Source organism: Anopheles marshallii, chromosome 3 (genome assembly GCF_943734725.1).
Source record: "Anopheles marshallii chromosome 3, idAnoMarsDA_429_01, whole genome shotgun sequence".
NCBI classification, from domain to species: domain Eukaryota; kingdom Metazoa; phylum Arthropoda; class Insecta; order Diptera; family Culicidae; genus Anopheles; species Anopheles marshallii.
The window spans coordinates 41,274,414-41,293,845 of record NC_071327.1 but is presented as its reverse complement, the minus strand read 5'-3'; the positions used below and the strand labels follow the sequence as shown (position 1 = coordinate 41,293,845).

At 36.0% G+C, this 19,432-nt stretch overlaps 4 protein-coding genes across 4 annotated transcripts; all 4 read left to right on the top strand.

The window, feature by feature from the left end:
- Positions 1–3,146: 3,146 nt before the first annotated feature.
- On the top strand, positions 3,147–3,933 carry LOC128712609 (protein G12-like). The gene is made up of 3 exons (XM_053807499.1): positions 3,147–3,510; positions 3,585–3,751; positions 3,823–3,933. Exons 1-3 carry the CDS (start codon positions 3,147–3,149, stop codon positions 3,931–3,933), a joined length of 642 nt encoding a protein of 213 aa, XP_053663474.1.
- Positions 3,934–6,462: 2,529 nt separating this feature from the next.
- Positions 6,463–8,249, top strand: LOC128712608 (uncharacterized). Its single transcript, XM_053807498.1, has 2 exons — positions 6,463–6,774; positions 6,870–8,249. Exons 1-2 carry the CDS (start codon positions 6,463–6,465, stop codon positions 8,247–8,249), a joined length of 1,692 nt encoding a protein of 563 aa, XP_053663473.1.
- A 1,252-nt stretch (positions 8,250–9,501) lies between these two features.
- On the top strand, positions 9,502–11,357 carry LOC128712607 (uncharacterized). Its single transcript, XM_053807497.1, has 2 exons — positions 9,502–9,825; positions 9,966–11,357. The coding sequence occupies exons 1-2, from the start codon at positions 9,502–9,504 to the stop codon at positions 11,355–11,357; spliced, it is 1,716 nt and encodes a 571-aa protein (XP_053663472.1).
- Positions 11,358–18,306: 6,949 nt separating this feature from the next.
- Positions 18,307–19,059, top strand: LOC128716024 (protein G12-like). Its single transcript, XM_053810948.1, has 3 exons — positions 18,307–18,652; positions 18,711–18,877; positions 18,958–19,059. Exons 1-3 carry the CDS (start codon positions 18,307–18,309, stop codon positions 19,057–19,059), a joined length of 615 nt encoding a protein of 204 aa, XP_053666923.1.
- Positions 19,060–19,432: the final 373 nt, after the last annotated feature.

The following is a 19,432-nucleotide window of genomic DNA, read 5'->3' as shown; positions in this document are numbered from 1 at the left end:
GGCTCAATTGACTGAGATATAAATAAGGTTAATTATTATAAGTATCTATGTATATAAAAAATGTAGATACAATTTTAAACTAAAATAAAAAAATTAATATCCTGAAAATCTCGGTACAGAATACCTAATGTCATTCTTTATGTCAAAAATCTATGTCCATATGTGATTGATGCAACCCGTTACCGATTCGCCGCTTGAAATCTGCTCGATTATTTGACACATACCGGCTTAAGCTTAAGCTTTCTAACTTTTGGGATGATCTACCTCAATGACGGATTAAGCCATGAAGAAAGGTAGGATTATAGTGGAGTATTCGGCTGCAGTAGCTGTGACATGGGCTCGTGCTAAGGACATACATGGATTGGAAAAGCCTTTTGTAGCCTACGGCTGATTTAAGCACCAGCATTTGCAACCTAATCATGACATGGTACAGGGTCAAGTTTAGTTACTAGCATTAAACATAATAATATTTTTCAAATATTTTATGTTTATTCAAACCAAAGAAATTGGTTACTTGAGTTTGCATTGATTGTTTGCGCGGATGAAACAAAAAATACAACACATTGTATTGCGGAAATTGGTTATTGGTTCCGAATTGCGGAAAAACAGCAAAAAAGAAACGGTTTACAATACACCTCGCAAAAGGTACAATCAATGCTGTAGCATCCAATCGATTGCACTATTAAACATTGACGATCGGTGGGATAATCTGAGCCGGTGAGCTATTTATGACACTGCTGGTAATTGAACTAGAGAAGGTAGTCTGTAAAATGGCTGCAATGAAGACTGGCCAAATGATTGCCGGGAATCATTGTCGTAAATCTTGCCTTTATCGCCAGGATGAGCTCATCAAAGGCTAATAAATATTGCCAAGGGATGTAGGGAGTTCAGTGAAATAAAACAAAAAAAACCTGGCTGTGGGAGTGCAAGGTTTGATGAAAAATCATTGTGACTTTACACCGCCGTCGGATATATTGGCACCGTAATACGTACCGTGTCACTTTACAATTATTTTTACAAGCGTTAGTAGATGTTGCATACTGATTGCACTAGGTGTTTATGTGCGGATTATTTGGTAGTTTGGCGATAAAGGTTACAGTCGATAAGATTGAGAAAGGGAATAGGATAAATAATTGTACCTTTTGCTCATCCATGTTACGCATTTTGGTCATGTGTACAGTAAATGTATATAAATAAATGCATATTCATGATTTATGCGCTGCTTGTCTCTTATTGCCAAGCGTAGTGTATTTTATCTTTAAAGTGTTCAGTTATCTTGCGCACGATAGCAATCCCTTTAGGGTTAACCTTGTGTCTGCTTTCGATATCGTGGTCCTAGTATTAAGTAATCATCTTCTGGGATTAAATATAACATATAATGACAATCCGAAAATTCCGTTTTCGTTCGTTATGTTTGACACTTCATATTATGTTGGATTGAACAAATTGTAGTTTCTAAACAGATACTTGGAACTTAGAAACAGGTGTGTTAGAATGGAGAAGTAATACGAGTTTAAATGAAGCTATAAACAAAACTCCTCATTATAATGAGGAATTCTAAAATGAAAATATAAAAATAATAAGGACAAAAACTCATTCCAATACAATAATCATGCCACCGTAACAACAGAACATCAAGAGGAGAATAAAATTTCGCGACACTTCCGAAGAAATAGAACGTTGTTCGTAAAGTCAAGATTATCTTAACGAAAATCGGAAAGAAAATTGAATCAAAATATCTTAGAATAAAATAAATAGAATACGATTAACCTTTTCGAGAACCAATGGCTAACGTACTCGTAGGTTGTTGTAGTACCAAGGGGTGACGTTCTTGATTTTTCAGCTTGTTATCATGCTGAAGAGCTGATTACGGTTATAAATGGGTTTCCTTTTTCTCGGGGCAGGTAAGAGATGCTTTAGCCTATTTTAGTAGGGACCTAAACGTGTTCAAAGTTATTTGCATTTGATTTTGATTTGCCCGGACAGGATACATCCATTGGATTGTTTAAAGTAGGAACAACATTCTTAAATCGAAAATAGCATTTGCTTGTACTACCTACATACGAAATGAGACGAAATACGAAGCGTCGAAGTTAAGCACATTGTTCCGGCTCGTGCGACATACCCATAAATTCCGGTATGAACTTATCTTGATTTAAAAGTGCGTTTCGTTCGATTTTCTTTGTCCTGCTTCAAGGAGGGTTCTGGGTGTGCTTCTTTCAGAAAATCCAAATGAACAAAGTTGTCGTTCGATCGTTTGTGCTGCCGTTGTAGCATTTCATCAAAATTTCCATACAATCGCGATGCAGTGCAGGATACAGCGTATCACCTGCACGCTTCCTTCCACGAGTTTATTGGTTGTAACCGGCTGCAGGAGAGTACATGCAAAAAGGAAGGAAGTTATACGTCCTGCTCCCTGCTAGAGCACGGGAGTAAGAAATACATAAAGGTTGGTCTATTGATTGTCAAGTTGGAGAAAAAACTTCGCTAAATCCCTATCACCCTTAATCCCTATGTTGCTTGAGCGACCGTCAGCGAACATTCCGATGGAATTGAATTCCTTAGTGAACGATAATTTTTCAGTTATTTTTGAAAGAATGTGGTCTATCTCGAATCACAAGGACGCGATTTGAACAGGACGTATCTAAAAAACGTAATAGAATAGTTCAATTGATGACTAGTACGGCATGGAGGGGTGGGTAATTGTCTGGTTTTTCACGCACTGTTTTGTAATTGATTGTACTTGAAAAGCTGTCGTCTGGCTTTTGGGCAAACTGTTTATTATTTCTTAACTTGTAAAGAATACGGTTCACTAGTGCATTAAAAAAACGAGACAATTTCAACTCGTTCGAAAACACTAGGCAGTTTTAAATGCCTTCAAATGTTTGCTTTATATTTTCCATTCAACAAGTGATGTACCATACAATGACATCTCATTGCCAGTAATTAGGTACACCAGCTGTGCGTTACCATATCATGCTAGTGTTATATGAATGCAAGAATTGGTTCTGTTTATGCTCTATTGCACAATCATCTGGCGTCTCTGCCTTGGCAGCTGGTATATAACTATTCACTGTGCACTGAATGCGATACAGTTGTAATGTTGTTTGTCGCACCACAAGTTCTCGTCAGTTGTTGTGTTCACTATGTTAAAGCTGGATATGTTTGCACTGATGGTAGTTTCGGTTTCGGCAAGTGTATTAACTGAACATTCGAATAGTTTGCTGAGAGATTTACAAGACTTTGTAGATCTATTAGATTTAGATCGTGTCATACACCTGACAAATACGTACTATCTGAATGACCAAGATTTTCAGTCGATGTTAGAATACATGCAAAGCGGAGAGTTTTCCGTCGTATGGAATGGTTTCTTTGGTTTGGCTGTGATCCGTGATTTGGGCATGTATTTGATCCAGGAAGGAGTTCCTTTCTATGATTATGTAGATCTTGTTGCATATTTCATCGGTCAATCTCCAGTTAATAGCCGTCTGGAGCAGCATATAAACAAAAGTGTGTATGAAACCGGTTAATTCTAACAAGAAAATGCCTAAAATGATAGTGTTTTTAATATTTTGATCTTTAAGCACAACATCGTAGCTTGAAGGCATATGTTGACGAGTTGTTTGCTATGCTGCCATGGAGCGAATGGAGGAATTTGTATGAAGTAAAACAAACAAGTAGTGAACCATTCAAATCCTTGATCATTAAACTGAGAAGTGTGAATTACACAGAATTAAAGCAGTTTTATCAGGTAGGTAAAGAGTAAGATGTTGTGTAACTTATTAATGTATGTAAATGCGTATTACTCTTATCCACATTTAGAACACCAAGGAACTAAGATCGTTTATTCATGTACTGAGATGCCTTGGATTAGATGTTGAGTTGTATGAACATTATTTAATGCAATTTTTCCATGGGTTGAAACTGATTTAACTGCTGCGAGGATTAAGATGGCAAATCAAATCGAAAAAACCCAATATGAAGGCTTGGACAAGTGACGGTAACTCCAATTGTAGTTTCGCTGAGATAATAACTTTGCAGTCTTAGAGAAATAAACATGTTTGTAATCTGTTGTTTTAATTAATTTAATGGTTATTTTGGACAATAAGGTAAATTTTGGTACAACATAGCGCGAATTGGCATTTGATTTCAGCTTTACGAAAATTTGAAACCAAAACCAAAATATAAATCAGTTTGCTTGATATGCCCTTGTTTGAAATAACCAACGGCAGTATTAAAAACAATCGATTTGAGAAAATCTTCAGCAATCAAACTATGACCAATTTCAGTGTCTGGTACGTGCATAGGATCGCGTGTATCATTTTACTAGGGTTATAATCGATTTTAAGCTGTCTAGTAGAAAGTTATCAGTTTTTTTTCGCGGTTGGCATTGTTAGGATGGTTGTTTTTGTGTGCGTGTTTTTTTTAAAGGTTTTCGATCAATTTCGGCTGTTTTTTGGAAATAAATCATTGAGAACAAACCCGTGCACACCGTGGTACGCGTGTACTTCTAAACCATTTGTTGAGGCAATTTGTGCACAGTATCAAATTGGTCCGATCCTGTTAAAACGATGCAACGCACGAATGAAAGAAACAAAGGCGAGCTAGAGAAATAGAAAATCGCAAACTATGGAATCCGGCATTCCGGCAGTGCTGTGAATGAAATCAAGTTCCCATCATGTAGGAATCGGGTTTTGGAATGGCACAGACGGACGTGACGTCCTTTTCGCACGTAACAGCGAAGATTGGCAGGAGGGCGCCTGTGTGATCAGAAAATGTACAACAGGCAATGTTTACCCAATGACATGGTGCCTTCGAAATTAAACGAATTTGTTTGTTTTCGGAATCAAGCTCAATTTGGTCGTGCGTAAAGCACCGGCACCAGGGAGAGGTCGTTCGTAAAAAGGGTTTTGAGGGCATTCAGTTTGCATGAAAAATTTTCTTATTTCGTGTTTCGGAAGTGTTCCTGCCATGATCTAATAAAAAGTGTTGATATTGTGAATCTATGCGCTTCGTTGGAAATTGAAAAACCCCGACCGAGTGTAATTTAATGATTTTTAGGTACGCACTGTTTAAGCTTGCGGTGAAGAATTCATTCATTGAAGCATTGAAATTCATTGATATAAAACATTCCTTTGTGAAACAAGAAAACAAAAAAGGTATCTGTTATAGCTATATTATGTATACATGTATGAATCAGGTATATTATAAATCTACTGCAAAAGTTCTCCTAGTGTCATTCCGAACGTTTGCTGATCCCGAGCAGAGAAGTAAGCTTAAAAACCATCATTCTGAAGCTTAATTTTACAAGCAATTTAAATAAATTTCCACATGTTTCAAGCTTCTATAATGATAATAGCATTTTACCTCTCTATATTCAATGGTTTTGGCCATTAGTTGCAACTGTCGTCGATAAAAAGACTTCCCACCGATAATGGTGTCAGTGGTTTGCAACTTGCATAAGTATTTGTAGTACAGTGTAGTAATTCGTGAATTGTTACTATTATTTTCTTTGTCTTAAGTATGCAGTCATGGAGCATAATTATTTTCACCTGTATAGAACGATGTTTAAAAAAGCATGGGAGTGCTATATAGTGGTATGAACTGTTATATGGAGGTAGTAATGAAAGTGACACCAAGGAGATAAATAATAATGAACGTAAGCCCATTTCATGCCCCAATATAAATTTGGGAAAGATGAAGTTATCTTTAAGATATATAAACTATAATATTCATATGGAAGGCATGATATCAAATCGTAAGATATGTCTGCCCGTCAAATTTAAAATAAAATATTTTGCTTTGTATAAAGTTACTAACGGCTATTTGCTAATTGAATATTTGCGTGCCATTAAATGCCTTAAATTATCGGCCGAATACACCCGTAATAAGGTGACCTTTCACTGTTTGGAGAAGAAAATGTATTCAAACGAATGTGATTTGAATGTTAGATTAAGCAACCTCTTTAGTTGTAAGCAATACGGCTTGGCCGTCCTTGTTGAATAAAAAAATGTCTTAAATTATATCCTTGTTTTGTTTTTTTTTTATCTTTATTCAGCTTAATTCCTTTCGTTTGATTTTTGACATGTTGCACGAAATATTTAATTTTGCAATAAAAAATATTGATAATAAACTAGACACTATTTACTAAAATTTTGTTAGATCCAAATATTGCTCACTATGCATAGATTTCCATTGCGTTCGGTTCCTCATGATGTTTCGCTTGATTAACCCTGAGTTCTGATGCTATGATAAAGGTTGTCTGATTTAAAGAAAAAAAATTAGGTACGTAAAAATTACATTTATAGTATAGCTCTATTAAACTATTACCCTGTTTCTATTAGGCTTTTTTAAATTTCATTATTAATTTACTAACCCCCGATGGTGCTATAAAAACGTGTTGTAATGTAGCCTTTATGTATTGTGTTTGTTAAAGCAGCGAGTAGTGCAGACAGAGTAACCATGGAGTTAATGCTTTACTATTTGGCAATTGTGAGGTTTTGGACGTTTAGCAAGGCAGCTGGTTACAATTTAGACTCGTTAAAAGTACTATCGGACGTTACAAATCGGTTGGCAGAAACCCAGGAAATTCAAGACGTGTTGTGCATTGACTGTCATGGACATTGGGTCGAGGATTTGCTGGTTGCGTTTCAGAAACAATATCCCTACATGCCGGTCATTAACATTGATAGTGAATTTGATGGATTTTCGATTATAAAACCAACGGTACGCAAAGCAAGTATCGTGGTAATGTCTTGCGTATTCGATGGAAAGGTATAGAAACGCTAGTCAATCATTGGGCGTCATGAGTACAAAATGTGTTAAATGTGCTAAATTTTATATTGTATTCACTTCCTTTCTTTGTGCAGTGCAATTTGGGACAGCTGGAAAAGTCATACATACTCAACAAATATTCAATTCATTTCCAGTTGTTTAAAAATTCCACACGAACTAAACTGGACAATGCGCTGACGGATGCTAAAAAAATGGGTATTTCGTCGGTAGTGCAGTTGATAGATAATCAGGACGAGAATCCGCGTGTCAAGGTACGATGTGGTGGATTTTTTGTTGCTAAATATTTGGAGCCCCCGCTGTCACAATTGTCGAATGTGCTTCTTAACGGATCTCTAACCAAACTGGATAATTTTATGTACCACGTAGCGGTTACACCCATTTCTACACGCTTCTTTGTTTTGAATGGCAACGTCGTCGGGTTCGAGGTAGACGTCTGTCGATTGATAATTTCTCAACAGAAAGCATACGCTCAGTTTCACTTTACGAAAACATCCGAAATAGCTAGAGTGCTGCAACTGTTATATTATGGACAGGTTGATCTATTTTTGAACATTTTACACACTAAGCAACATTACAACTTTGTACGAGCAGTTTGGCAGCAGCACTGTGCTTACTGCATAACACTGCCGAAGAAGTTAGAACGCAAGCATCTGGAAGTGCTGCTGCATCCATTCGAGTGGCAAATTTGGGTAGTTTTCATGAGTGTTTTGCTGTTAATGCAACTGGTAAATCTAATCTTTCCCACCAAATTTAACCATAATCTTATCATGATATGTTTCTTTGGAAGTGGACCATCCGAGCACGTGCTGCCATCATCCGCACGATTGATGGTTTGCGCAGTATGCATAATTATGTTTTTGCTAACGGAAAGTTATCAGGCCATCCTACTGTCGTTGATAGCAACCGACTCATTTATGAAGAATCCCGCAACTGTTGACGAATTCCTGGAAAGTAATATGACACTTTATGTAATTAAAGGGTCAACGTATATGATACCGGAGAAACTGCTTCCTGTTACGTATGTCGTGCCAACTTCAATGACTATATACTCGATGTTCCTTCACGCCACCGTGCAACCCTGCTCGGCTGCTTTATTCTGGAATACCAACCCATTGAAGTTAAATCTTCCTGTAAGGGAAGAGTTAATTAGCATACAACCTCCAATATTTTACTCTCCGCACTATGTTACATTTAATCACCTGAACCCGTTAGCGCAAGGGTACCAAAAGTATATGGATCGATTGTTTGAAGTTGGTATTTATCATCACTTGCAAAGCAAATGGTACCCACAAAAAATGCTTGATGCGAAAGAAGTTACATTTAATGATTCCATAGTTTTGGCCGATGATTTGATCCCTGTGTGGGAGTTGCTGGGGTTTGGTTTACTTTTTAGTTCGTTGATTTTTGTATGTGAGTGGTCATTATTCTATATCAGATTTCGTTGGGTTCGATAAATCGTTAATGCAACCTTTAAAGAGTCAACTCCAATGAAAGGTAACACTGCTCGCTTGATCATCTAGATCTAGATTTGATTTCCCTAGCACATAGCGTTGATGTTTGACAATAAAGCAAAAAAAATATTAATATAAAAAAATTATATTTTTATATTAAAAATATAAAAAATATTAACGCATTGAATCATAATTGATTCAATTGGTTTTAATCCAACTTGGGATAATATATTGGGCAATATCTAGGGAAATTTAATGGATCATTGTACTGGCAAGAATTTACAAGGATTGTCTTTCCGGCTAAGTGAATATGATTTCTTATGGGTTCCCAAAATAGTATCCTAGTTCGAGCTCGTAGAGTAGTGGTGAAGATCATTTATCTATATAACACTTAGCTAAAACAACAATAAAAAATTATCAAAAACCTGCTCAAACCTTATCCATTAGATTTAACAGAAAATTTATCTTAAATGATTCATGAAATCATAAATAATCTACAGAACTAAATACCAGAAAAGATAAGTCTGTCAAATTCCATTGCAGTTAGTCGAACTGAATTCGCGCATTCTCTTGTTATTTACAACTGAGAATTTGACGCCGTGATCTGTTCCTGATGTTCCGAAAGAATTACAGAAAGTAGAAAATACACATTTTGCAGTTCTTCCTTAATTGTGGAGAAGATTATATTCGTCTAACTGTTATTTCACCATTTTTTTTTTATATTTGATACCTGTTATCTATCTTGGCCATTGTCTATTAATGATTAAAAGATAAATCTTACACTAGTGTCTATCGCTAAAGCAACGTAGAAGTTACAAGAAATAATCTACGAAGAGATCATGGATGCAAGTAATAATCCATAAATCTCATAAATCATAAATCTGATTTTATTCATGTTTTTCTTGCAACTCCACATTGACGAACTTGTATTTCTAAATGGTTACATTCTATATACTGAGGTGCAAAGCGAGATAAGCGTATTTTTTAATCACCACAAGGTTGCATATTAAGTGATTACGACTTGTATCTCGTTGTGTTGTAAGTTGTAGTGTCGAAGTGTTCTGATGCTATCGGCCATGTTGAAATTGATGCTTGCGTGCGGAGGGTTCAATATTTACCGTAATTACAGTTATTGATCATTTGATTTGATCATTTGATTCTGGCGGGATACAAAACAGGTGCATGAGCGTCAACTTTGAAACGAAATAAAATGGGCAAGCTTCTTTGAAAAAATCAGCATTTCAGCGCCATCAAAATGAAGGAACTTATTCATTTATGGATAGTGAGTGTTTGTATCAGCAATGGTGTTGTAGCGGCTTACGAGGAATACATTTCAGAAGCGTTTTCAATAGTGCGACGTGTGTTGGACCGATTGGAGCAAGATTCAACACAACTGCACGATGTATTGTGTGTGAATTGTGATGATAAAGTGTTTGAAAATATTGTAATTAGACTGCAAAACGAGCGACCTTATGTGACAATGAGACGATTTACACTACTGGCTGGAGCTAGGGTAATGCCACCGGGCATGCACCGGATCCCGTCGTTGATATTACAATGCTGTACACCTGCTTCGTATGTAAGTAGCCGTTGCAATGAGTATGCAATACGAATATTGCATACGAATATCAAAACTTTCATTATTATCAACCACTGATAAGAATTAAGATAAACACGTAGTGGTTTGATATCTCAATCTCTTTATATGTATATTTTCAGTGTCGCTGGGGTGAATCATTTCTATTTTCCAACCCATATAAGTATTCAATATTTATACAACTTTTTCATGGTCTATCGAACCCCCAAAGAATCCATCATGCGAATGATTTGGCAAGTGGTGGCATCATGCAAATACTTCAAATTGTCACCCCTTCTATCAACTATAGCAAATGCAGTGTTTACATAACGGGTGCGCTAGCGCAGAAAGTGATTAAGGTTACCAATGACAGTGAGATTGAAATACAGTTATTCGATGGTGCTTTAACTAACTTTAGGAATTTTGTATATGAAGTAGGCCTCGTTCCAATGTTTATGCACATGTATACAAAGAAAAACACATTCCAACACTTAGAGATTGCCGCTTTTTTAACTATTCTCAAAAAACAAGGCGCGAAATATCGTTTCCATAGCGAAACAGATCTGAACCATCTGTTGAGGAAGATGCTGTCTGGAAAAATGCATGTTTTGTTGAATTTCGTTGAAATGTCAGGCAATTACTTTGAATTTGCGTATTGGAAAGACATTCAAGAGTATTGTATTGTTTTACCGCGACGTTACGAACGAATGCATCTGCAGCTGCTGTTAACGCCGTTCAAATGGCAAATATGGATGGTGATAGTGCTTATTCTGGTGATGGTACAAGTCGTAAGCCTAATATTCCCCGACCGTGTACCGCGTTACTTGATATTAAAGTGTTTTTTTGGTGGCGGAGAACGCGAACACAACCTAACCACCGGCAGCCGATTAATTGTTTGCGCTATTTGTATTCTAATATTTCTGTTCACCGAAACGTATCAAGCGATTCTTCTTTCCCTCATGTCCGCAGATCCTTTTGTAAAGAATCCTGAAACAATTGACGAATTTATTGAGCAGAATCAAACCTTGTTAACTTTGAAAGGAACACAAGAGGACCTGCCTAGTAAATTAAGAAACCTTGTGATAGAGGTCGACAAGACGGAACTTAATACGACATTACGATATGCGTCAGTCGCGAGCTGCGAGTTAGCACATCTTTTAAACAAGAATCCTTTTGATTGGGAATTACCTGTAAAAGCCGATCTGATAGTGATCAAGCCACACTTGTTTCAACGTTTGAAGCGCATCGTTTTTAGTTGGACTTGTCCAGCATTCCGAGAGTATCAGTGGTACATGGATATTATGTTTGAAGTAGGTCTTTATCATAAGAATCACATGAAATGGATTCCAAAACGAGTGTTTGGGCGAAGGGAAAAATCGTTTAACGATTTAATCGTGCTTACAGACGATCTTATCCCGGTGTGGGAGCTCTTGGGAACCGGCTTTTCAGTAGCTTTAGCGTGTTTTATAGCCGAGAACGTAGCATTTAGATTGTTTTACATTACTCAAATGATAAAACGCTTCAAATTTTGGTGAAATCGTATGAATTGAACAAAGCAGCAGAAATATACTTTTATGAAGCGTCTTTTACATTTTGGCGTTAGAATTATATCTCAAAATAATTTCTTTTCATTTAATGCTTAAGACAAACATTCTACATGTTCAAATACGAAAATTTAAATCTGATGCAAAGATTAAGCAGTGTTTTTTTATTCATCAAAAACGGCCAAGTCATATTACTAGATTAAGCTGTGTTATTATGTCGTAAAAATAGTGTGTTTTAAATTAAGTGTGTTTTTTTTTATCTACTAGTAAGTAATTGATGACAATTAGACAGGGTTTCTGAATAATGTCGGAACATTGAAAAGACAGCGGCAAACAGTAAGAAAAGGAAACAATAAAAGTATTATGTTTTAAGAATTACGTAAAACCAAAATACAAGACATGAGTCATAAGACCTGAGTTAACAGCAATTTTTCCTGTTTGGCGTTACACGCGTCAATGGTAACAATAATATTGAATTTTCTTCAAAATTATCGTACGCTCAGCGGATAGAATTATGGAAAATAAGCATTACTACCGACTGTTTTCATTCTTACAAATGGAACCGAATAAATTTAATGCTTGGATGTTATGGAAATATGTTGTTGATGGTAACCCTCAGCAGTATTGCGTGCAACACATGTAAAGAATGCTGAGCACGGAATAATGTGACGAACTGTCAACTGAACGGCGAATAGTAATCACATAGTACTTAGTAATGTATTTTGCATAAAAGAAATAAACATTGTGAAATTGTGAACCTTCTTAATCGAACCTGAACGTTTTATCGAAGGGTTGTAAGAAATTTGCTGCAAAAATGTTGAAACTCTCATATGTTTCAGGAAATTGTTCACGAGCCTGTATTTCTACAAAGTTAACGTACTATGGCAAATATGGATACCTTAAAACCGTTTTCCTGCCCGCGAGTCTGATTATCCTGCAATGGGTAAGTAAAGTTAACGAGAGTCAGTAACTGACAGGCAAAGAATCTTCTCTCCGTGTTAGTGATAGTGCCATAAAAAACAAGAATTGTTAGGCTATTGCTTAAAGTAGAGCTTTGAGTCTAACTAGTATGAACATTAAATGGTTTAGGCTTGGGTGTTACGTCTTGAAATGTACTATACTGAACTTAAACGTGGTGCAATAATCATTTCGTATTACTGTTTCTAACGATGTTGGTATCATCTGTGATTCAGATTGATGATATTTTCCTGGGATGAAAATTCTTTAGAAATGACAAATGAAGATCTTTGTTTGTTTGAACAATAAAGACGTCAAATGATATTCACGCTGTTGCTGACAAAATATCATTAAATGACAAAAACCTGTCCAAAACAGTAGTTATGATTCACCTGAAATTTTCATGCTTAAATGCAGGAAAAGAATGAGATGGCAAATGGAAAATAGCACCTCCTAAATATAATAATTCAATGTTTTGGAGTATTTCAACATTAATTAAATGCATAACAATTTTTTGCAGAACTCAGAACATATTGTGCCGACTAATTGAAAATTTGGATTATGACAAGCTGTAAGAAACGTCACACCTACACAAACAAATTTGAATAATTGTTTCATAACATAATTATTTATGCTGTTGTAGCTCACGGGATGCGTTGTGCATGTAAAGGTACAAAATTAATCACATTGTATTTTTCACAGTATATATCACAGTATTTTTCTTATTTTGTGGTAGTATTTTAAGATAAATTGAACTGTACTGTCATCCACTTTTACCATTTTTTCAAATCCCTCTGTAAAAATGTATAGTTCCAAATTTTGTTAGTTGGGCTGAGAGAGCACGTTGATTTGCCACGGTGAAAATTATTATTATTTTTCAATTTCACCCAACGTAGGAGTAACCCATAGCGATAGCACGTAATAAAAGAGCGCTTAACCACCACGATTGACACGAGTGATAATATGATCGGCCATCCGAACACCCTCGATAATAATACTTTGAAATATATTGAATCTCAAATATTCTCAATACTGTATTAATATTGCATGGATTCCAAGGTGTTGTTAACTTTGTTTTAGTTTTTGGATTGATTTTTGAAAATTACCTGATTGTTAGTGAAACAATAGCATACATTCATGGTGAAACAATAGCAAACCCAAACAGAGTTTGGTTCGTATGACATGTAAGTATACTTTTTAATTGATTAAAAGTTTTTTAAGTAAATACTTTATACATGATTTCTTCATGATATTTATCTAACTGCCGATTTTTTACTACATATATGCTCATTGATTTTTACGAGACTTAGAAGAAGACATTAATACCTTTAGCAATTATTTTTTCGATTGCTTTTATGCTTTATTTTCAACATGAGAAACCAAATAGTAAACAAAAAAAGACCTTTCTAAACCAACTGGCGTGCAACAAAATGTGAAGAATGTCTTTTGTTTTGCTGACGGTTTTGGTTGAACCATTTCTTTGCTGAGCCGAAATGTTTTTTTTTTTACTAGAGCAATTTATTTCAAAAGTTGAGCCAAAAGTTTAAAGTAAATACAGCTGTGGTTTCAGCTGGTGATGAATTTATTTGAGCGCTAAGCCTGAAAAGACAAACGGTTACTTTTCGACGAAGAGCAAAACCTTAACAGAAATGTTTTGATGGTAACGTATTATTCTTTCTGCTTTAGAACTGTAGCAGAAAAAAAATTGTCGCAAAAATTTTAAAAACTTTGAGACACGTTTTCAATCATAACAGATGGCGAAAATTGTAAAATCTTGATACCTTTGTGCTGCACATTACAGAGTTTTTTTTTCGAAAATCATGTCGTTATGGTTGTGCAACATAAAACAGTTTTCTATACAGCTCTATTTGTCGTGTAACGTTTTTTGTTGGACGTACACGTGCTGCTTCCAGTGAAGGTTTCAGTGAAAATGGCTAACACGACAATTTGTTAAGCTTTATACTTCCCAACTATCCCAGTGACAATTGCAGGTGTGCTTGTTGCCGAATATGATACAGCAGTAGTAACTGTTTGTCATAAATGTTAAATGTCCGTGTTAGCCGCGGAGAACAATCTTAAAAGTTATAATTTTTGTTTTATTCAAGGCGGTTGAAAACGAGTGGTTTCACAGCAACAAGAAGAACGCTTAAAATGAAACCTGATTTTGTCGTTTTAACATTCGGAATCAATGATGATTGAATAATTAAATTTGACTTATTTAAAGTAAACTAGAAGCTGTAAGTTCGCAAAACGGAAAATGCTAAGACGCGTGTACTTTCGCACTATGTAACTATGTGATTGGTAAAACCTGATTAAGATTAATAAACACAATAAGTAGAAGAAAACTGCTCCCATGTCTAGAAAAAGAGACGAAATTTACTATTGATGCTTACTGAAATACACTAGAAAAATGACTCCACAAAGTATTGGAGATGAAATAATTGGTACAATGTTTCGTTTAAAACATTATACAATGCAATTGATTCTGCACACAGTAAATGTATCGATTGAATGATTCTTTTATCATAGATTAACCCAAAACTGAGAGTGCTGTGTATCCATTCGGGCGGTAAACGATCAATTCAACGGGACTGAACCAACAATCTGCCAAAAGATGTCATAAATATTCCTTTATCACTACAGCTGTCACTTTCATTTATCTCCCTTGGGACGCAGTGCCAAGTGAAAAGACACTGGTTGGGACTATGAATGAAAGCCTAGTACAATTTTGAGTGTTAGGAGCCGCTGGAAGCATGAAACAATGTGGTTCCGTCTAAAAATTGCTTATTTGGCATCGTCAACTCGCGTACAACGGCACAGCAGCACGGTCTGAAAAATAACTAATTCTTGAGTCTGTTTGCGATTAGCAAGGGATGATACGAACGAAATTGGCGGTGGGAGAAATGTAGCAAGTTCCGGGTCTGCCACTGACAATCGCTTGTCGTAGTAGAAGTTATTCGAATGGAAAGACGGGGTCAACCAAACAAAAAAATCAGTATCACTTTCGCAGCCAAGAATACAGCGGCCCAAAACAGAAAGACAGAATGATGGCGTGCCCTGATTTGAACTGGTACATGAACATAATCTGAACTAGATCCGGAAAAGTGGGAAGAATGATGATTCAATTTCCTGTTTCAACCATATCTTACAGGAGTGCCGAGTTTGAGTGATAAATCAGGTTGACGGTTTAATAGATCAATGGTGTTAAGCAGTTGCTAAATAAAGGAGATCAATTTAACGATTTTAACCATCAATATGAATGCCGTTGGCTTTGATTTTTAGAACGTAAAAAAATTAACTTATACAAATGAAAAACTAAACATATTTATTTCATTTTTACTACTTACTACGTATTAGTTCATGGCTGCTAAAGGAAGTACATTAATGGCAAAATATAAATAATGCATGTGTAACTTAACTTCAGGATTTCTTTTAGTTTATTTCCCCTACGTTGTGTTTTACATAATTTTTTTCACTTCATGTGTCTATCTGACTTGAGCTCAAAACTGAAACTGATTCTTCCTGGCACGGATCAACCGGTTTAACGAAAGATAATACCGAAAACCCGTTTTAATTAAAACTAGATATATATTCGTTCCGGGCGATCTGTCAAAACTAAACTATATTCAAAAAACATTCCGTTAACTCAATTCAAAACATGTTGAAACCAAACAGCATGTGTTTTTGCCAATGTAGGAGAAAAGAGAAATACAAACTCGATTCTTCAAATTAAAAAAAAAGCAAATTTTGAATTGGGCATTAAATCGACAGAACTCAAGGTATTTATCTTTTAATGCAGCAAGAAAAGTCACGATGAGTGAGAACACTGAAGCAAAATATGAACTCACTTATTCATCAGGCGCACAAGTTCTCATTCATTCATTCAATCCGACGCTCATTCTGTCAACTGCTTATCATGCGCACGTACTAATTTATTCATATTTTCAATTTAAATTTGTAAAGGTACTTCTAGGCCTTAAGACTGGAATGTTTAATTATACAATATTTCAAATGCAGTCAACGATGACCAATATGAAAGTTCTGGTGATGGGTGCTTGGTAATGTAAATACTATTTGTGTTAATTTTACTCTGTTTTAACTCATGTTCAGTTGTTTCTAACAATTTCTTATAATTTTTTTTTTCAAGTAGAGTTAAACCGTTGAAACTCATGCATTTTAAGTGAAATGACTTATGTTCATTAATTTCTTACAAACATACTATTCATATTTCACAAATTCGCCATAAACGTTGTGTCGCTTGAAGGTTGTCTTGAATAAGAAAACAATTTTGTCACATAATTTTTGTGACGTTGTATTCAAACACGTCCCATCTGTATTTCCTCTGTGTAACCATACAAGTTTGGCCATTAAATTTGCCAGTCTTAAACCTTTTATAATATTGCTAAAGGATTTACATTTGAGTTTATCTAGATCAGAAAAATGCTACGGTTGCTTAATAACTGCGTTCGGACGCAACTATCGTGTCGGGAACGTAGAAGTCGTGACGATGGTTTTTATCTCATAAGTGTTATGTCAATAGCGGTTTAAGAAAACAAAAACAAAATAAATTGAAAAGCGTCCATAAAAGAGAAGCACCTGATACATGCGTAGAACGGTGTGGAAACCCACTTGCCACAACGTATCGATATAATGGCGGGGTTGCGACGAAGAAAAATACACTCTTCAAGGTAAATATTCTACTGTATAGAAAAGTGCAAATTTTGCTGAATAAAAGTAGGAAGATGAATGGGCTTCCTACTTTTAGAAAACATTTCAAATATGGCAAAATAACTAGGTAGAAGTGTCGTTAAGACGGACTGCTGTAAAAGATCAAAGCGTCCAGTACCACGCAGGTAAGATATCAATCTACAGCGCCCAAGGGTCGGAACCGATAGATAGGAAAAAAGTATGTCTGTGTCGGATGTTGCTGAATACTTCGCGTCGCCTTTCAATTATAAAGTTCCATTCTAGATGTACTCACTTCGGGAGCAAAGGAAAAATGTGTTTCACAGCTAGATTGCTAGAAAATTAAATTGATGCCTTGGGGCCACATTTTACAGTGGAATTTCAAAGAAATAGGTACCATTAACAATAGATACCGCCATGGTATTATTGGCAATAAATTGATCAAGAATCAGCGCGCTATCTTAGCATGGAATATTACTTTGTTGGACATTATGGACATTATCAAAAGAGTTTAACCTAATCCGAAGTAGCTAAGGAGGCGTAACTTACAGCTATCGATTTATCACATCAGGATGCGTTTTAAGTGGAGTAATACAGAGTATGAAAGTAGTGTTAAATTAGTATTCTAAGTTGAAAAATTCCTTGACCTCGTATACATCCATATGTTGTGAATAGATGTAAGATTTTTAAGGAATGAAGGGCTTATCTTGATCCATAGTAATTTTTAAAAATAGGACAGTAAATAAAACCAAAAATTGAAAAAAAAGCAACCGTTTTGAAATGCATGGTATGTGCACTTCGTTATTATTGAGTGGGCTTAAGAATCGGGATATAAGGTATTTCTCAAGATTGCAATGGCTAGTCCTGACAATCTTCTTATAGCTGTTAAGCTACTAATATTCCTAAGAAGATGTATATGTAAAATATAGTATTAATATTTTGTCAAAGAGTTCAATTGTGATACTATTTCAAACACCAGAAATAAATTTGTAAAGATATTCAGTAATCTTGTTTGATTGTTTATAACTGTGTGTAATATTCAGCTGCTTGTGTATACCTGCACTTGCCTGCTAGATGAGCACTTAAACATTGTCAGGTATACTGATAGTTACCCACAGATGTCCACTCGAAACAATATTGAAGTGGCAAGATAACATGCATAACAATGTTAATCGTCTTTTGACCGCAAGATGTTTAAGGCTTTAACATAATATAAGTAAATGAAATAAGTGGTATAAAAGGAAAGGCTCATCACATCTAAAGTCATCAGTAGAACCGTACTAGCAACACAAGAAAGATGAAACTTGCAGTGATCGTAGTCGCTTGCTTGGTTGCCACTGTCGCCAGTGCGCCAACTCAACGCGCCCTCACAGATGACTTGGACGATTTCGTGGAATTGCTCCCATTGGACGATCTGCTAAGCTTGGCCCTCCGTTACCTGCTTAGCGACAAAGAAGTCCAGCAAACGTTGCTCTATCTGCAAGGAGAGGAATTTGCAAAGGTTTGGGATCAGTTCTTCGCTCTCTCGGCAGTACGAGATTTGTTGAACTATTTGGAGGAAGCTGGTGTTCCAGCATACGACTCGCTGAATGTTGTCGCCGACTTCTTGGGCTTGACTCCTTTGAAACCAAACGTGCGAAGCTGTAAGTATGCCTTCAAATTGTACAAGTTTGGTAATTACAATAATTGTATCTCATGTAGTGCGTACAGGAGGATTGAACGGACTGCTTGAAGAGGCCGTTGCCATGTTGCCACATGAGGAACTGGAGGCACTCTTTGACGAAAAAATGAAGACCAGCACCGAGTTCAAGGCTTTGTTCGAGACACTCCAGAAGTTTGACCATAAGCAGTTGAGAGATCTATACGAGGTAAGCATTTTAACAATTGTATAGACACCATAGACAAGGAGTTATTCTTAATTTTACAAATGCCATGCCAATTTCAACAGACCTCAGCTGAAGTAAAAGGAATGGTCCAAAAGCTGCGTGATTTCGGTGTGGATGTCGATCACATAGTTGAGATGGTCAAGGATTTCTTCGGATGGAACTAAAATGATTCAGAGAATGTATGCTAGAGAATAAATGAAACACAATAGATGAAATATCAACAATTGTTATGCCTTATGAAAGAGAGAAGGGAATAAAAGGGTAATTTTGTGAAATTTTGTATAGAGACATAGATGTTTAACGCCTTTCATAAACTTTATTGTAAGAATTTGAAGTATGGAACTTAGCCTGAATGAATCCTGCTATCAGATCGGAGATCAGATTGGGTTTGGTGGTTGATTAGAGTAGTGGATATATAACCACAACGAAGACTACACCTCCTACGTAGCAAAAAATTTCCTCTCCAAAAGTGCAGACAAATGCTCCTTCCCCGGCGAACCCCTAGTCAGACGAGTGCCCCTTCGTCAGTCCATAAAA

Coding starts and splice junctions, on each gene's coding strand:
- LOC128716024 (XM_053810948.1), top strand. CDS start 18,307: ATGAAACTTGCAGTGATCGTAGTCGCTTGCTTGGTTGCCACTGTCGCC. Junction 18,653..18,710: donor GAAACCAAACGTGCGAAGCT/GTAAGTATGCCT, acceptor TATCTCATGTAG/TGCGTACAGGAGGATTGAAC. Junction 18,878..18,957: donor AGTTGAGAGATCTATACGAG/GTAAGCATTTTA, acceptor CAATTTCAACAG/ACCTCAGCTGAAGTAAAAGG.
- LOC128712608 (XM_053807498.1), top strand. CDS start 6,463: ATGGAGTTAATGCTTTACTATTTGGCAATTGTGAGGTTTTGGACGTTT. Junction 6,775..6,869: donor CTTGCGTATTCGATGGAAAG/GTATAGAAACGC, acceptor TTCTTTGTGCAG/TGCAATTTGGGACAGCTGGA.
- LOC128712609 (XM_053807499.1), top strand. CDS start 3,147: ATGTTAAAGCTGGATATGTTTGCACTGATGGTAGTTTCGGTTTCGGCA. Junction 3,511..3,584: donor GGAGCAGCATATAAACAAAA/GTGTGTATGAAA, acceptor TTGATCTTTAAG/CACAACATCGTAGCTTGAAG. Junction 3,752..3,822: donor AATTAAAGCAGTTTTATCAG/GTAGGTAAAGAG, acceptor ATCCACATTTAG/AACACCAAGGAACTAAGATC.
- LOC128712607 (XM_053807497.1), top strand. CDS start 9,502: ATGAAGGAACTTATTCATTTATGGATAGTGAGTGTTTGTATCAGCAAT. Junction 9,826..9,965: donor GCTGTACACCTGCTTCGTAT/GTAAGTAGCCGT, acceptor GTATATTTTCAG/TGTCGCTGGGGTGAATCATT.